The sequence below is a fragment of the Pecten maximus genome, chromosome 7 (genome assembly GCF_902652985.1).
Source record: "Pecten maximus chromosome 7, xPecMax1.1, whole genome shotgun sequence".
NCBI lineage: Eukaryota > Metazoa > Mollusca > Bivalvia > Pectinida > Pectinidae > Pecten > Pecten maximus.
The window spans coordinates 26,855,465-26,872,763 of NC_047021.1; the positions used below are offsets into that span (position 1 = coordinate 26,855,465).

General features: G+C 39.5%; 1 protein-coding gene across 1 annotated transcript in view; it reads left to right on the forward strand.

Moving 5' to 3' along the window:
• Positions 1–14,359: 14,359 nt before the first annotated feature.
• Positions 14,360–17,299, forward strand: part of LOC117330417 (leucine-rich repeats and immunoglobulin-like domains protein 2) — a 45,087-nt gene continuing 42,147 nt past the window's right edge. The window contains exons 1-2 of the mRNA XM_033888691.1: positions 14,360–14,769; positions 15,653–15,724. Coding sequence (XP_033744582.1) covers positions 14,570–14,769; positions 15,653–15,724 — 272 coding nt within the window. The 5' untranslated portion in view covers positions 14,360–14,569. The remainder of the gene's footprint in view (positions 14,770–15,652; positions 15,725–17,299) is intronic.

Here is a 17,299-nt window from a genome sequence, read left to right on the forward strand (position 1 = left end):
GTCTGAATGTCGCATCAAATAGGTCATCAACACTCAGATCGAGGCTCTCACTGCAAATTATAATACGTATATAACCCGGGGTCACAACAAAAGGTCACCAAAACACATATCGAGGCTCTCACTGCAAATTATATGTATATCACCCGGGGTCACAACAAAAGGTCATCAACATTCAGATTGAGGCTCACTGCAAATTATAATACACCATGTACGTATATCGCTCGGGGTCACATCAAAAGGTCACCAACCCTCGGATCGAGGCTCTCATGCAAATTATAAAACGTAATGTACTTGGGGAAAAAGTAGCATTGTAACACTCGAACTGGCACCTATATGCCATTCACACCCAGAACGAGGCTCTCAGTACTGAATGCATCATACGGTAAGTTATCCCTTTGGGTACCAAACTAGGTCATTGACACCCGGAATAAGATTTGGTGTCAGTGCCTTACACACTACTGCAACAAACTGCAGTAGTTTCTCTCTGTCACATCATTAAGGCACTCACTCTCACCACTCACTAAAATTAGGTCACTGAAACCCATACTGAGGTTCTCACTACCCACAATAACGTATGAAGGAATAGCCTCGATATCGAGTAAAACAGAAAAAAAATCAGTTTCGCGGCGATTGAACGGGATGAAGTGAAGTGATGAGAGCGCCATGACCATACTTTTTTTGCACGCGATTTTGTTAGTATTGTAAATCGTCTGTAGCCCGAGGTGATTATGTGGTATTCGTTCTGTAATATATGTTGTAGATACAGAGGTCACATTTAGTATGTGAAGATAATCATAATGGTGTAAAATAACCTACCGCGCAACTAAACGACGAGTTGGATGTTCTGTTTATCGTATAGTGACAAAAGGAGCAGTCGGGTGGAGATAAGTGCAAGAAAGCGTTGTCAGGGAAAGACAATTTGTTCTACGCTGCCACGCGATTGTCATGGCAATAGAAATTACAAGGACCCGGATCAGATGACACCAGTATAAGACAGACGATATTCTTCCCGTGGGTAGCCGTGGTCATAAATCCCAGCCCATCCGTAGGAAAATCACCAGCATCCTTTGCTCGGGCAGCTATCATTATGCATAAGAGAAGCATCAGTGTACGCGGTAGTATGGTGTTGTCTTGGTTTTGTTTCTTTACAAAAGTATCCGATAACTAGTAAGGTACACCTGGATGTGTAGGTAATTACAGGTGTGCACGCAATACCTGGGTCCTACCCAACTATAAACCCTTAGGATCCATTATTATAGAGATTGATATAACGCTGACATCACAACCAACCATACTATCAGACAACATTACTCACGATTAAAAAAAAAAGGAAAACTCTGACATCTTTTAACCGATGTTAATCAGGCATACTGAGACAAAACCAGCCTCGGGAATATAAAAAAAACCTCCCGAACTGGTGATGTCCGCGGGAATATAACAAACTCTCCCGAGCTGGTGATGTCCGCGGGAATATAACAAACTCTACCGAGCTGGTGATGTCCGCGGGAAAATAACAAACTCTCCCGAGCTGGTGATGTCCGCGGGAATATAACAAACTCTACCGAGCTAGTGATGTCCGCGGGAAAATAACAAACTCTCCCGAGCTGGTGATGTCCGCGGGAATATAACAAACTCTCCCGAACTGGTGATGTCAGCGGGAAAATAACAAACTCTCCCGAGCTGGTGATGTCCGCGGGAATATAACAAACTCTACCGAGCTGGTGATGTCCGCGGGAAAATAACAAACTCTCCCGAGCTGGTGATGTCCGCGGGAATATAACAAACTCTCCCGAACTGGTGATGTCCGCGGGAATATAACAAACTTTCCCGAACTGGTGATGTCCGCGGGAATATAACAAACTCCCCCGAGCTGGTGATGTCCGCGGGAATATAACAAACTCTCCCGTGCTGGTGATGTCCGCGGGAATATAACAAACTATCCCGTGCTGGTGATGTCCGCGGGAATATAACAAACTCTCCCGTGCTGGTGATGTCCGTGAGAATATAACAAACTCTCCCGTGCTGGTGATGTCCGCGGGAATATAACAAACTATCCCGTGCTGGTGATGTCCGCGGGAATATAACAAACTCTCCCGAACTGGTGATGTCCGGAAATATAACAAACTCTCCCGAGCTGGTGATGTCCGCGGGAATATAACAAACTCCCCCGAGCTGGTGATGTCCGCGGGAATATAACAAACTCTCCCGTCCTGGTGATGTCCGCGGGAATATAACAAACTCTCCCGTGCTGGTGATGTCCGGAAATATAACAAACTCTCCCGAGCTGGTGATGTCCGGGAATATAACAAACTATCCCGAGCTGGTGATGTCCGCGGGAATATAACAAAATCTCCCGTGCTGATGATGTCCATGGAATATAACAAACTATCCCGTGCTTGTGATGTCCGCGGGAATATAACAAACTCCCCCGAGCTGGTGATGTCCGCGGGAATATAACAAACTATCCCGTGCTTGTGATGTCCGCGGGAATATAACAAACTCTCCCGTGCTGGTGATGTCCGCGGGAATATAACAAACTCTCCCGAGCTGATGATGTCCGTGGGAATATAACAAACTCACCCGAGCTGGAAATGTCCGGGAATATATAACAAACTCTCCTATGCTGGTGATGTCCGCGGGAATATAACAAACTCTCCCGTGCTGGTGATGTCCGGAAATATAACAAACTCTCCCGAGCTGGTGATGTCCGGGAATATAACAAACTCTCCCGAACTGGTGATGTCCGGGAATATAACAAACTCTCCCGAGCTGGTGATGTCCGGGAATATAACAAACTCTCCCGAGCTGGTGATGTCCGCGGGAATATAACAAAATCTCCCGAGCTGGTGATGTCGGGGAATATACCAAACTCTCCCGAGCTGGTGATGTCCGCGGGAATATAACAAACTCTCCCGTGCTGGTGATGTCCGCGGGAATATAACAAACTATCCCGTGCTGGAAATGTCCGGGAATATATAACAAACTCTCCTATGCTGGTGATGTCCGCGGGAATATAACAAACTCTCCCGAGCTGGTGATGTCCAGAAATATAAAAAACTCTCCCGAGCTGGTGATGTCCGGGAATATAACAAACTCTCCCGAGCTGGTGATGTCCGCGGGAATATAACAAACTCTCCCGTGCTGGTGATGTCCGCGGGAATATAACAAACTCGCCCGTGCTGGTGATGTCCGCGGGATTATAACAAACTCGCCCGTGCCGGTGATGTCCGTGGGAATATAACAAACTCTCCCGTGCTGGTGATGTCCAGTAATATAACAAACTCTCCCGAGCTGGTGATGTCCGTGGGAATATAACAAACTCTCCCGTGCTGGTGATGTCCAGTAATATAACAAACTCTCCCGTGCTGGTGATGTCCAGTAATATAACAAACTCTCCCGTGCTGGTGATGTCCGCGGGATTATAACAAACTCTCCCGAGCTGGTGATGTCCGGTAATATAACAAACTCTCCCGTGCTGGTGATGTCCGCGGGAATATAACAAACTCTCCCGTGCTGGTGATGTCCGCAGGAATATAACAAACTCTCCCGAGCTGGTGATGTCCGCGGGAATATAACAAACTATCCCGTGCTGGTGATGTCCGCGGGAATATAACAAACTCTCCCGAGCTGATGATGTCCGTGGGAATATAACAAACTCACCCGAGCTGGAAATGTCCGGGAATATATAACAAACTCTCCTATGCTGGTGATGTCCGCGGGAATATAAACTCTCTCGAGCTGGTGATGTCCGCGGGAATATAACAAACTCTCCCGTGCTGGTGATGTCAGGGATCGAACATAACAAACTCTCCCGTGCTGGTGATGTCCGGTAATATAACAAACTCTCCCGAACTGGTGATGTCCGCGGGAATATAACAAACTCTCCCGAGCTGGTGATGTCCGGTAATATAACAAACTCTCCCGTGCTGGTGATGTCCGGGAATATAACAAACTCTCCCGTGCTGGTGATGTCCGGGAATATAACAAACTCTCCCGAACTGGTGATGTCCGGTAATATAACAAACTCTCCCGTGCTGGTGATGTCCGGGAATATAACAAACTCTCCCGTGCAGGTGATGTCCGCGGGAATATAACAAACTCTCCCGTGCTGGTGATGTCCGGGAATATAACAAACTCTCCCGAACTGGTGATGTCCGGGAATATAACAAACTCTCCCGAACTGGTGATGTCCGGTAATATAACAAACTCTCCCGTGCTGGTGATGTCCGGTAATATAACAAACTCTCCCGAACTGGTGATGTCCGGGAATATATAACAAACTTTCCCGAACTGGTGATGTCCGCGGGAATATAACAAACTCTCCCGTGCTGGTGATGTCCGCAGGAATATAACAAACTCTCCCGAGCTGGTGATGTCCGCGGGAATATAACAAACTATCCCGTGCTGGTGATGTCCGCGGGAATATAACAAACTCTCCCGAGCTGATGATGTCCGTGGGAATATAACAAACTCACCCGAGCTGGAAATGTCCGGGAATATATAACAAACTCTCCTATGCTGGTGATGTCCGCGGGAATATAAACTCTCTCGAGCTGGTGATGTCCGCGGGAATATAACAAACTCTCCCGTGCTGGTGATGTCAGGGATCGAACATAACAAACTCTCCCGTGCTGGTGATGTCCGGTAATATAACAAACTCTCCCGAACTGGTGATGTCCGCGGGAATATAACAAACTCTCCCGAGCTGGTGATGTCCGGTAATATAACAAACTCTCCCGTGCTGGTGATGTCCGGGAATATAACAAACTCTCCCGTGCTGGTGATGTCCGGGAATATAACAAACTCTCCCGAACTGGTGATGTCCGGTAATATAACAAACTCTCCCGTGCTGGTGATGTCCGGGAATATAACAAACTCTCCCGTGCAGGTGATGTCCGCGGGAATATAACAAACTCTCCCGAACTGGTGATGTCCGGGAATATAACAAACTCTCCCGAACTGGTGATGTCCGGTAATATAACAAACTCTCCCGTGCTGGTGATGTCCGGTAATATAACAAACTCTCCCGAACTGGTGATGTCCGGGAATATATAACAAACTTTCCCGAACTGGTGATGTCCGCGGGAATATAACAAACTCTCCCGTGCTGGTGATGTCCGCAGGAATATAACAAACTCTCCCGAGCTGGTGATGTCCGCGGGAATATAACAAACTATCCCGTGCTGGTGATGTCCGCGGGAATATAACAAACTCTCCCGAGCTGATGATGTCCGTGGGAATATAACAAACTCACCCGAGCTGGAAATGTCCGGGAATATATAACAAACTCTCCTATGCTGGTGATGTCCGCGGGAATATAAACTCTCTCGAGCTGGTGATGTCCGCGGGAATATAACAAACTCTCCCGTGCTGGTGATGTCAGGGATCGAACATAACAAACTCTCCCGTGCTGGTGATGTCCGGTAATATAACAAACTCTCCCGAACTGGTGATGTCCGCGGGAATATAACAAACTCTCCCGAGCTGGTGATGTCCGGGAATATAACAAACTCTCCCGTGCTGGTGATGTCCGGGAATATAACAAACTCTCCCGTGCTGGTGATGTCCGGGAATATAACAAACTCTCCCGAACTGGTGATGTCCGGTAATATAACAAACTCTCCCGTGCTGGTGATGTCCGGGAATATAACAAACTCTCCCGTGCAGGTGATGTCCGCGGGAATATAACAAACTCTCCCGAACTGGTGATGTCCGGGAATATAACAAACTCTCCCGAACTGGTGATGTCCGGTAATATAACAAACTCTCCCGTGCTGGTGATGTCCGGTAATATAACAAACTCTCCCGAACTGGTGATGTCCGGGAATATATAACAAACTTTCCCGAACTGGTGATGTCCGCGGGAATATAACAAACTCTCCCGAGCTGGTGATGTCCGCGGGAATATAACAAACTCTCCCGTGCTGGTGATGTCCGCGGGAATATAACAAACTCTCCCGTGCTGGTGATGTCCGGTAATATAACAAACTCTCCCGAACTGGTGATGTCCGCGGGAATATAACAAACTCTCCCGAGCTGGTGATGTCCGGTAATATAACAAACTCTCCCGTGCTGGTGATGTCCGGGAATATAACAAACTCTCCCGTGCTGGTGATGTCAGGGATCGAACATAACAAACTCTCCCGTGCTGGTGATGTCCGGTAATATAACAAACTCTCCCGAACTGGTGATGTCCGGTAATATAACAAACTCTCCCGTGCTGGTGATGTCCGGGAATATAACAAACTCTCCCGTGCTGGTGATGTCCGGTAATATAACAAACTCTCCCGAACTGGTGATGTCCGGTAATATAACAAAATCTCCCGTGCTGGTGATGTCCGGTAATATAACAAACTCTCCCGTGCTGGTGATGTCCGGGAATATATAACAAACTCTCCTGTGGTGCCACTGTCGGAGAATACAGCAAACTCTCTCGTGCTGGTGATGTCCAAACCCAAAAATAAACTCAAAATGTCATTACCTATAAAAAAAAACACACTAAGATCTCTCATACGCCAATATTTCCCATTCGAAAAATGTATTTTTTTCGGCAATACTGTAAATAATGTCAATTTAAATTGACACATTGACAAAATTATCCCTGAGTAGTACCAATTCACTTTCGTTGCATGACGGAATGGTATCAAGGTGGCCTATCATTTTCATCCATTGGTTTGTCCACAACATTTACACGATAAAATGTATTACATATGTTCTACCCCTGCATTGCATATTTCGTAAGAGGCAACTAAATGTGTGATTTTCTCTCTATATTTATTTTGTCTATTTATCTTTTTTTTTTTATTTATTTATTTTAAATTAACCATTTGTCCATATCAGAACGCCTTTTGGATTCCCCCCTCTGCCATGACATACCCGTTACATAAAATCGGTGCTTGCAACCTGTTCGACGCTCAGCAATTTAATTATGTACAATGATGAACCAGTATTGGTTTCAGATTTACTTGAAGGAAATTCTTTAACTTAATATTTTCTGTAGGAAAGAAATACAGAATTTAAAAGTTATCTATCTAATATCTCCTTCTTAAATCCAATAACGCTTTCATATCGGTCCTGATTAACGGTGGTATGGATCGTAAGAGATTCATTCCGATGTGTCTGAACCAAAAGATGACCCTGATGGAGCAGACCTCGCCCTGAAATATACAGTGACAATTAACTAAGCGATCCTCTCCCTGTCTACCTTAAAACAGTTCCATCATACACAAACTAGAGATTATTGGTTGGTCTACACCTGCTGTAGATTAAACTCCGCCATATTTCTTTTTCCGGAGCTAGGAGATACAGTCATTTGTATCATGTTAGAGATAAAAAGGAATGCAGCGATATTTGCTAAAGAGGAGGACAGAAAAGAAAATCAGCATCACTGGTCCTTTGGGCAAATTTGGGCTCAAAAGTACTTACCCAAACGGTGCTCCAATCAAACTGAATTAGTCGTATCTTAAATTAATCTAAGGAAAAGGTAAAAAATTGCGAGAAATTTTGCATTGCCAGTACGACAAATTGCCTCGAATATTTACTTACCCACAGACCAAATCTACTGGTACTGGGCCATCGGACCTGCGTTTTCTCGCCCTGCTCAAAAAAGCTGAGAACTGCCCACCATTTATGACTGTTCCGTTCTAAAATATCTCGTTTGGTCAGGTGACACATTGGATATCGAACTCAACGTACACCAAATCATGACAGATCTAGACGATTCTAACTACACAAATCATAACAGATTCGGGCGATTCTAACTACACAAATCATAACAGATTCGGGCGATTCTATCTACACAAATCATAACAGATTCGGACGATTCTAACTACACAAATCATAACAGATCTAGACGATTCTAACTACACAAATCATAACAGATCTAGACGATTCTAACTACACAAATCATAACAGATTCGGACGATTCTAACTACACAAATCATAACAGATCCAGACGATTCTAACTACACAAATCATAACAGATTCGGACGATTATAACTACACAAATCATAACAGATTCGGATGATTCTAACTACACAAATCATAACAGATCTAGACGATTCTAACTACACAAATCATAACAGATTCGGGCGATTCTAACTACACAAATCATAACAGATTCGGACGATTCTAACTACACAAATCATAACAGATCTAGACGATTCTAACTACACAAATCATAACAGATCTAGACGATTCTAACTACACAAATCATAACAGATCTAGACGATTATAACTACACAAATCATAACAGATTCGGGCGATTCTAACTACACAAATCATAACAGATTCGGGCGATTCTATCTACACAAATCATAACAGATTCGGACGATTCTAACTACACAAATCATAACAGATTCGGGCGATTCTAACTACACAAATCATAACAGATCTAGACGATTATAACAGATTCATAACAGATTCATAACAGATTCGGGCGATTCTAACTACACAAATCATAACAGATTCGGGCGATTCTAACTTCACAAATCATAACAGATTCGGACGATTATAATTAAACAAATCATAACAGATTCAGACGATTCTAATTACACAAATCATAACAGATTCAGAAGATTCGTAAATAACCATAACAGATTCGGGCGATTCTAACTACACAAATCATAACAGATTCGGACGATTCTAACTACACAAATCGTAACAGATCCAGACGATTCTAAGTACACAAATCATAACAGATTCGGACGATTATAACTACACAAATCATAACAGATTCGGACGATTCTAACTACACAAATCATAACAGATCTGGACGATTCTAACTACACAAATCATAACAGATTCGAGCGATTCTAACTACACAAATCATAACAGATTCGGGCGATTCTAACTACACAAATCATAACAGATTCGGACGATCCTAACTACACAAATCATAACAGATTCGGACGATTCTAACTACACAAATCATAACAGATCCGGGCGATTCTAACTACACAAATCATAACAGATTCAGACGAATCTAACTACACAAATCATAACAGATCTAGACGATTCTAACTACACAAATCATAACAGGTTCGGACGATTTGTAACTGCACAAATCATAACAGATTCGGGCGTCTAGTTTTTAAACATAGAATCAGACATATATAATTTTAATATTCTATGGTCATGTTCCCGTCTACCAAAGAGATCTTAGCGCCCACCATACATGTCTATCCACCTAGCTATTCATCCTATCAATATGTGCTGTATCGACAATGTATCGCTGTCTTCTAATAAGTCGAAATTGATTTTTGTAAGATATATCTTCTATTTTCTAATAAATCATTAGACAAAATCCAATTGGCCGAAATCCTAGATTTGTTCTTTCCGGCAGTTTTGTTTATTTTGACAGCTTCAAAAATAAAAGCTAGATGGCCATAAGAATCACATCCAGTTTGAGAAAGTCCCATGAAGCACTTTCTGAAAAAAAAGCGATAGCAAACTTCAATTACCAAAATTCAAGATGATATCCTGTCTACCACCTTCATCCAGTCAATATTAAAATTGAAATGCACAATGAAAGTGAAACATGAAATTTGAGGCAAAGCAATGTCGCAAAAAACCAGGACGAAGACGCTTCCAAACGTAAACAATTGACGGACAAAGACGCTTATAAACGTTTACAAATAACGAACAAAGACGCTTCAAAACGTTTACAAATAACGGACAAAACGCTTCCAAACATTTACAAATAACGGACAAAGACGCTTCCAAACGCTTACAAATAACGAACAAATACGCTTCAAAACGTTTAAAATAATGGACAAAGACGCTTCAAAACATTTTCAAATAACGGACAAAGACGCTTACAAACGTTTACAAATAACGGACAAAGACGCTTACAAACGTTTACAAATAAAGAACAAAGACGCTTCAAAACGTTTACAAATAACGAACAAAGACGCTTACAAACGTTAACAAATAACGGACAAAGACGCTTACAAACGTTTACAAATAACGGACAAAGACGCTTACAAACGTTTACAAATAACGGACAAAGACGCTTACAAACGTTAACAAATAACGGACAAAGACGCTTACAAACGTTTACAAATAACGGACAAAGACGCTTACAAACGTTTACAAATAACGGACAAAGACGCTTACAAACGTTTACAAATAACGGGCAAAGACGCTTACAAACGTTTACAAATAAAAGACAAAGACGCTTCCAAACGTACACAAATAACGGACAAAAACGCTTACAAACGTTTACATTTAACGGACAAAAACGCTTCAAAACGTTTTTACATTTTACGGACAAAAACGCTTCAAAACGTTTACAAATAATGGACAAAATCGTTTCAAAACGTTTACAAATAGCGGACAAAGACACTTCCAAACGTTTACAAATAAAGGACAAAGACGCTTCAAAACGTTTACAAATAACGGACAAAAACGCTTCCACACGTTTTCAAATAACGGACAAAGACGCTTGCAAACGTTTACAAATAAAGGACAAAGACGCTTCAAAACGTTTACAAATAACGGACAAAGACGCTTACAAACGTTTACAAATAACGGACAAAGACGCTTACAAACGTTTACAAATAACGGACAAAGACGCTTACAAACGTTTACAAATAAAGGAAAAAGACGCTTCAAAACGTACACAAATAACGGACAAAAACGCTTCCAAACGTTTACATTTAACGGACAAAAACGCTTCAAAACGTTTACAAATAACGGACAAAGACGCTTCAAAACGTTTACAAATAGCGGACAAAGACGCTTCCAAACGTTTACAAATAAAGGACAAAGACGCTTTAAAACGTTTACAAATAACGGATAATTACGCTTCCAAACGTTAACAAATAACGGACACAATCGCTTCCACATGTTAACAAATAACGGACAAAAACGCTTCCAAACGTTTACATTTAACGGACAAAGACGTTTCAAAACATTTACAAATAACGGACAAAGACGCTTCAAAACGTTTACAATTAACGGACAAACACGCTTCCAAACGTTTACATATAACGGACAAATCGCTTCCACACGTTTACAAATAATGGACAAAAACGTTTCAAAACGTTTACAAATAGCGGACAAAGAAGCTTCAAAGCGTTTACAAAGAACGGACAAAGACGCTTCAAAACGTTTACAAATAACGGACAAAAACGCTTCCAAATGTTCACAAATAACGGACAAAAATGCTTCCAAACGTTAACAAATAAGGAGCAAAGACATTTCAAAACGTTTACAAATAACGGGCAAAGACGCTTCCAAACGTTTACAAATAATGGACAAAGACGCTTCCGAATGTTCACAAATAACGGACAAAAACGCTTCCAAACGTTTACAAATAACGGACAAAAGCGCTTCAAAACGTTTACAAATAACGGACAAAAACGCTTCAAACGTTTACAAATAACGGACAAACACGCTTCCAAACGTTTACAAATAACGGACAAATCGCTTCCACACGTTTACAAATAATGGACAAAAACGCTCCAAAACGTTTACAAATAGCGGACAAAGAAGCTTCAAAGCGTTTACAAAGAACGGACAAAGACGCTTCCAAACGTTTACAAATAACGGACAAAAACGCTTCCAAATGTTCACAAATAACGGACAAAAATGCTTCCAAACGTTTACAAATAAGGGACAAAGACATTTCAAAACGTTTACAAATAACGGACAAAGACGCTTCCAAACGTTTACAAATAACGGACAAAGACGCTTCCGAATGTTCACAAATAACGGACAAACACGCTTCCAAACGTTTGCAAAAAAAGGGACAAAGACGCTTCCAAACGTATACAAATTATGGATTTGAATTAGTGATATCATATTGTATTTTTTATCTGTTTTTAATATGATGAAATGAAATACTGACATTAAGAAGACATGGAATATTTGTGATATTTAGGTTTTCCCCATATTTTTTGTATTTTTTTTTTAACCGGTCTTTGTCTGATTTCTTTGAAAGATACTTCTTGTTTTCCGAATAAATGTTACGATGGCTTGTAATAGGTGTGTCTAAAATCCAACACCAGTAAACGAGTCTTGTTAAAAACATCTTACTTTCAACGAGCCAATATTGACATAAATCGTTTAGTTTGTAAGGAAGCCTTGCAGTGATTAATTCATGCTTTGTGTGTCAATGTTTGCTAATGCGTGCAGGTAGTTCTTCTCTTACACCTTTACAAATTACCTGCCTCTGCAAGGCTTGTTGGTCTAAAAGAAAAGAGGCGACAACGAATTCTTACCCTTCATGTTCTTGGTTCCCAAGGAAACCTTTTGAAAAATTGAATGAGAACAAGGATTACCTTAACCCCAATAGCCTTTCCGCGTAGGGGTGATATTTAATGGACGTTTCTGTGTCTGTTTTATCTCCCTTCATAGCTGTGAAAAGAACACGGAAACAGACGCCGAATAAATTAGCACTGTTTGTTGAACAGCTCGGGGATCGGGTCGTGTACCTCTGTGTCGAATGTCCTCTCCGTTAGTGCCACACTATACCGAGGCGATAGGTTCAATAGGCCCCAGCATGTACATGTATCGTTGGATACCAAAATGTAACGTTGACTTCCTAATGCATCTCCATGCAGACTGTTAAAGACTGCTTGTCTTTCCGTCACCTGGAATAGTGTTTCCTAAAGGATATGTATAGATAAAATATGTGGTTCTCCTTCTTTTTCTTTAATGTAACTGTAAACTTTATTTATTTCACAATAATAGCGAAACAAACTATATAAACTTATATTAATCCTTAATGCTTGTTGGCCCTTATGGAAGCGCGCGAGGGGTCTTAACTGGGAGAAAACCGGGGACCCGGGGAAAACTCACGTATATCCTTTCTTTCATTTTCTTCTTTTGTTGTTGTTGTTGTTGTTGTTGTTGTTGTTGTTTTGTTTTTGTTTTTATATATACAATGACATTCCAAGTTTAATTATTTGACTGTGACATTACTGTACTATATTTATCTCTACTTGAATATTACATCATGACACAATTCATTCCAATAGGAATATAGAATTCCTAAATACATCCATCTACAAAATACACAAACCTCGTGTTATAAACCAGGAAAGGATATATGATGCTTTAATGACTGACCTGATTAATGAAATAAACATTTCATCTACAGATTGCTGATAAACATTACATCAAGGTCGCATAATTAATTTGATGTCAACAACAAGTAATAAAAACAATGTTCACTCAAAATTCTTTCATTTGATTTATTGAAAAAACCCGCATACGAGTTCGTTATAAAAAAAGACGCTTTCTTGATTAAAATATTAATTTGGTGCTTGATTCATAGTTTCATCTAGACTCATTGTGTTAAATGTGCGATGTTTTAAATTATTGTAAAATTCTTTTGTGTTGTATTGGGAAAGGGATTTATATAAGTTTGAAAACTTGTGCCCGATCCCTTTGTATTTTTATGATACAATACAATATGTTTAAACTAAAAAAAAACTTGTGTTGTGTTCTTTATTTATCTATTTATTTATTTATTTTTCTATCTTTTTATTATTACTAATATTTTAGAGGCGATTTATCAAATATGTCACAAGTTAAAAAAAATCTGTAATAGTTTCTAATTATAACAGCATCTTGTACAGTATGCGTTTGTGCCCCTAATTTTGCGATGTAAACACGAATGTTTTTGATAGACTCCAAAACAAATCTTCATGTAATATGTGACTGCCAATTGTCACCTGATTACAGCATATCACACACATAACCACCCTGCCTGTGTCCGGTGACAACGACTGAAACACAGTATGTGTCACCTGTCTGTCACTCAATAATACTCAGGCTGTCATCGACTTAGATGACTGAAGAGTGCCAAAAACCTGCGCCGGACTATATAATGTATTTAGTTTATTTAGTGAATTTATATTATTAGACTAATTACCCAAATAAAAAATATATTAAAATAAAATCATAAAACAAGTAAAAGAATGTTTTGATTTTCTTATCTCTGTGGATGTCATGGAATCACAGAAATCCCATTTTTTATAACTACAATCTGGTCTAATACAAATAATATAGGCTAGATATTGAATCTATCAAACGTTATGTTTGCACTTGTAGCCTAATGTACTCTCAGCCTAATATAACTTTTATTCGAATGAAACTCTGATCTGGACAATACCGTTAACCTAATACATATTCATTACATTACAAATTCCAAATGAAGCTGAAATATCTAAGTTATCGAATCCTGTTTCATAGCTAACTCGCTATCGATACTGTAGTCGAGTTAAATTTTGATACATCGGAGTCCTAAATTTTGTGCCAAAGCATTGGTGTCAAAATGTATTAGGCACATGACACCAATTGACCAATCAGCGGCGGGCTTTTCTTTCGGGAATGTATTAGCTCTCGAAACGTGGGAGGCGAGTTTATATTACAGTGTAGTAAGAAAGCGGGTGTATGGCCCGTAAGAAAATAACAAGTTTATGTGGTGAATTCGCAAAGTTTACAACTATGTAGCAAGGATTATATGAACGAAGATGTCGATATTTCATCCATGTGAACCTGTGGACCGGTGACCTCCTCAAATCGGCTGCAAAAGGCAGATTTTTTGTGTGTTGGGCTTATGCCCAAAACCAATATGGCGGCCGTGTTGTTGTATTTTGCCTTTACAGCGTTTGTTTTGGAAGGTCTTCTCCTTCACAATGTGTCAGGGGAGAATCACATGTGTGCTTCAGCATGTTCATGTCTCCTTAATCTTGTTGATTGTTCTAAGTTGGGACTGATCGAAGTTCCCCGGGACCTACCCGTCTTCGTCACTCGATTGTAAGTAAAGAAACTTTTCTCACAAGTCACTAACAACACAAATAACCTACTCAGATGACTGCTGAAGCACATTGAAAATGCTTCCATCGTCATCTATAGCTAAAGTTATGTTTCATTTCAAGTGTTTCATGCATAAATTAGATCTAAGTTAGCGTAAAACATTACAGAGCAGGTAAAATTGTACCTGTTATTTAGGTTGTGTATTGGAGTTACGGGCCCTGTTGAGTTCGAAATCCTACCAGGACCGTGTGGTATGTACACAAACCGACTACTGTTTACATATGCCAACACAAAGTAACTACCACAAAAGAACTCTTTTATGTATTTGGAGTAGAAATTTTACCCGAAATTAATGTTTGTATGGTATTAAATTACGGTTTTCGTTTTGTTAAATCGTGTTTCTTGGTGGAAGATGAAGTCATAATGTGACTAATAAGTATGAGTACTACTGGCCATACAAACTTACCGGCATTGCTTAATGGTAAAAATGAACTCTTGTTTAATGTCAGTAAGATTTCATTGTATTAGATTATTTTCATGAAAACATGCATGGTTGTTGATTGATATTTTTCCAGGTGACATCGCAAACATAATGCATGTCATTGTAAAATAACATGACTGTAATTCTTTATTTTTGTCTTTTTCCCTTTAAAAATAGTTAAAAATGATTAAAAGACTTAAGTTTTCTTGTCTTTCAATAACATCAATTTATTAATATCAGCAATTGTTGATTGTAAACTAAAAGATATCTAATGCTGACATTAATTTTATTAAAATTGTAATCAAGATCAATTTACTTAAATTAGACCAAGTTTAAATTAACAGTATGACAGCTCCTAATTTAAATTCAATCATTGATGATCGTGATTATTTTTTCTTACAGAGAACTTCAATTCAATGGAATTTCATCCATAACAGCAGACGACTTCAGAGGATTGAACAATTTGACACAGCTGTAAGTTACAATGAGTTTTTTAAATGATTTAATATAATGTACAGTTTACTATTGATACTGGATCCCGATAGCAAATGCATGGATCAAGATGATAACCATGCATCTGATATTGCATTTAAATGATTCAGAAAAATCATTTTAGTTGTAATGATACTTGGGGCTTACATATTATGCACTCACCACCTTATTCCAAATATGCTCAAATCCAATCAGAACAAATTTCATTATGTACATTATTTATATCCTGTAATATGAACACTTTTGTGTAAATGAGAAGCATCATGTTAATTTGTTGCATTAGTAAATCAAGTTAAACTTGTGAATTATTGTCATGTTTAATTGTTTTAATTTGTAAGTAATTTAGGTTAACAATATACAAAATTTAATCTGAATCTACTATTTACAAACAGTATACAAAATTTAATCTGAATCTACTATTTACAAACAGTAATTAATGAATTATTTGGCAAAGTTAAGCCATGTGCAGGGCTGTTCAATGCAAGAATTTGTGATAAATATGGTCATGATTTGGGAAGTTTCTGTAGTTTTCTGTAAATTTTGGAAGTTTTGCTTTAATATGAAATAATTTCAGTTTGGGAATTAGCCTCAGTTATCAACATGAACAAATCCTTAAAGTCCTTGTATTGTAATGTAAGATGGTACAATAAAAGTTTTTTTTTTAAAAACTTGTTCTTGAACAACTGCATGAATTAAAATACATAATGTGAATGGAGGAGATTTTCACCTGGCAACAGACTTAAGCTTGCATCAGTTGGATTGAAAAAGACATTACAAGGAAAATGAGCCGGAGGTGCTGTAGATCAGCAATGTTAACATTGTTCCAGCATCACTAGATTCATCATCGGGTCATAGACGTCATTTCACAGAGGACATGGAATGGTGCAAAAAGAGTCAAGTGGAAATGTTGTATATTGATTCCAGTCATTGGCTGCTGGTTTATGTAATGAGTGTGACAGAGGGTTTTGATAAGTGTTGTAAATGCTGTAGGAATGTAGGTACATGTATTTATACATGATACAGCTGTCGAGTTAGTTGTTAGGGAGAGATGAACCCTGTGATAATGGAGAGATGGTGTTTAGAAGGGGTGAGAGACAGACGGGAGGGGGAGTACAGGCCATACCACTCCGTGGAGGGCTAAACCTTCAGCTGTTTACATGCAGTCAGGAAAGATCCTTATCAAATTATTGCGAATCATAACAGTTATTGTGATGACATTCAGTGATTGTGTTACCATCTTTGTTAATACAGATGTAAATCAGTTGATGTGTTGTAGTACATGTTTTTTTTTACCCACTGTCTACTTCCTGTAGTATATACCACAGTGGCTTTTTCCCCCGACCTACGTACGTTATAACTTGTTCTTGCCTTCGTACATTACCATTGGATACTCTTTTTGTTGCCCTATTGAAATACCCATAAACATATTTGCTACAGTAAAAAGGAAAAATGATAATCGCCTAGCATAAAAGATTTGACTATAAACTGTCACCCAGTGCTTTTGTAGAATGAGGCTGGCTTTATGTGTATATGTCTGTGGAGGCAGCTACAGGTTAT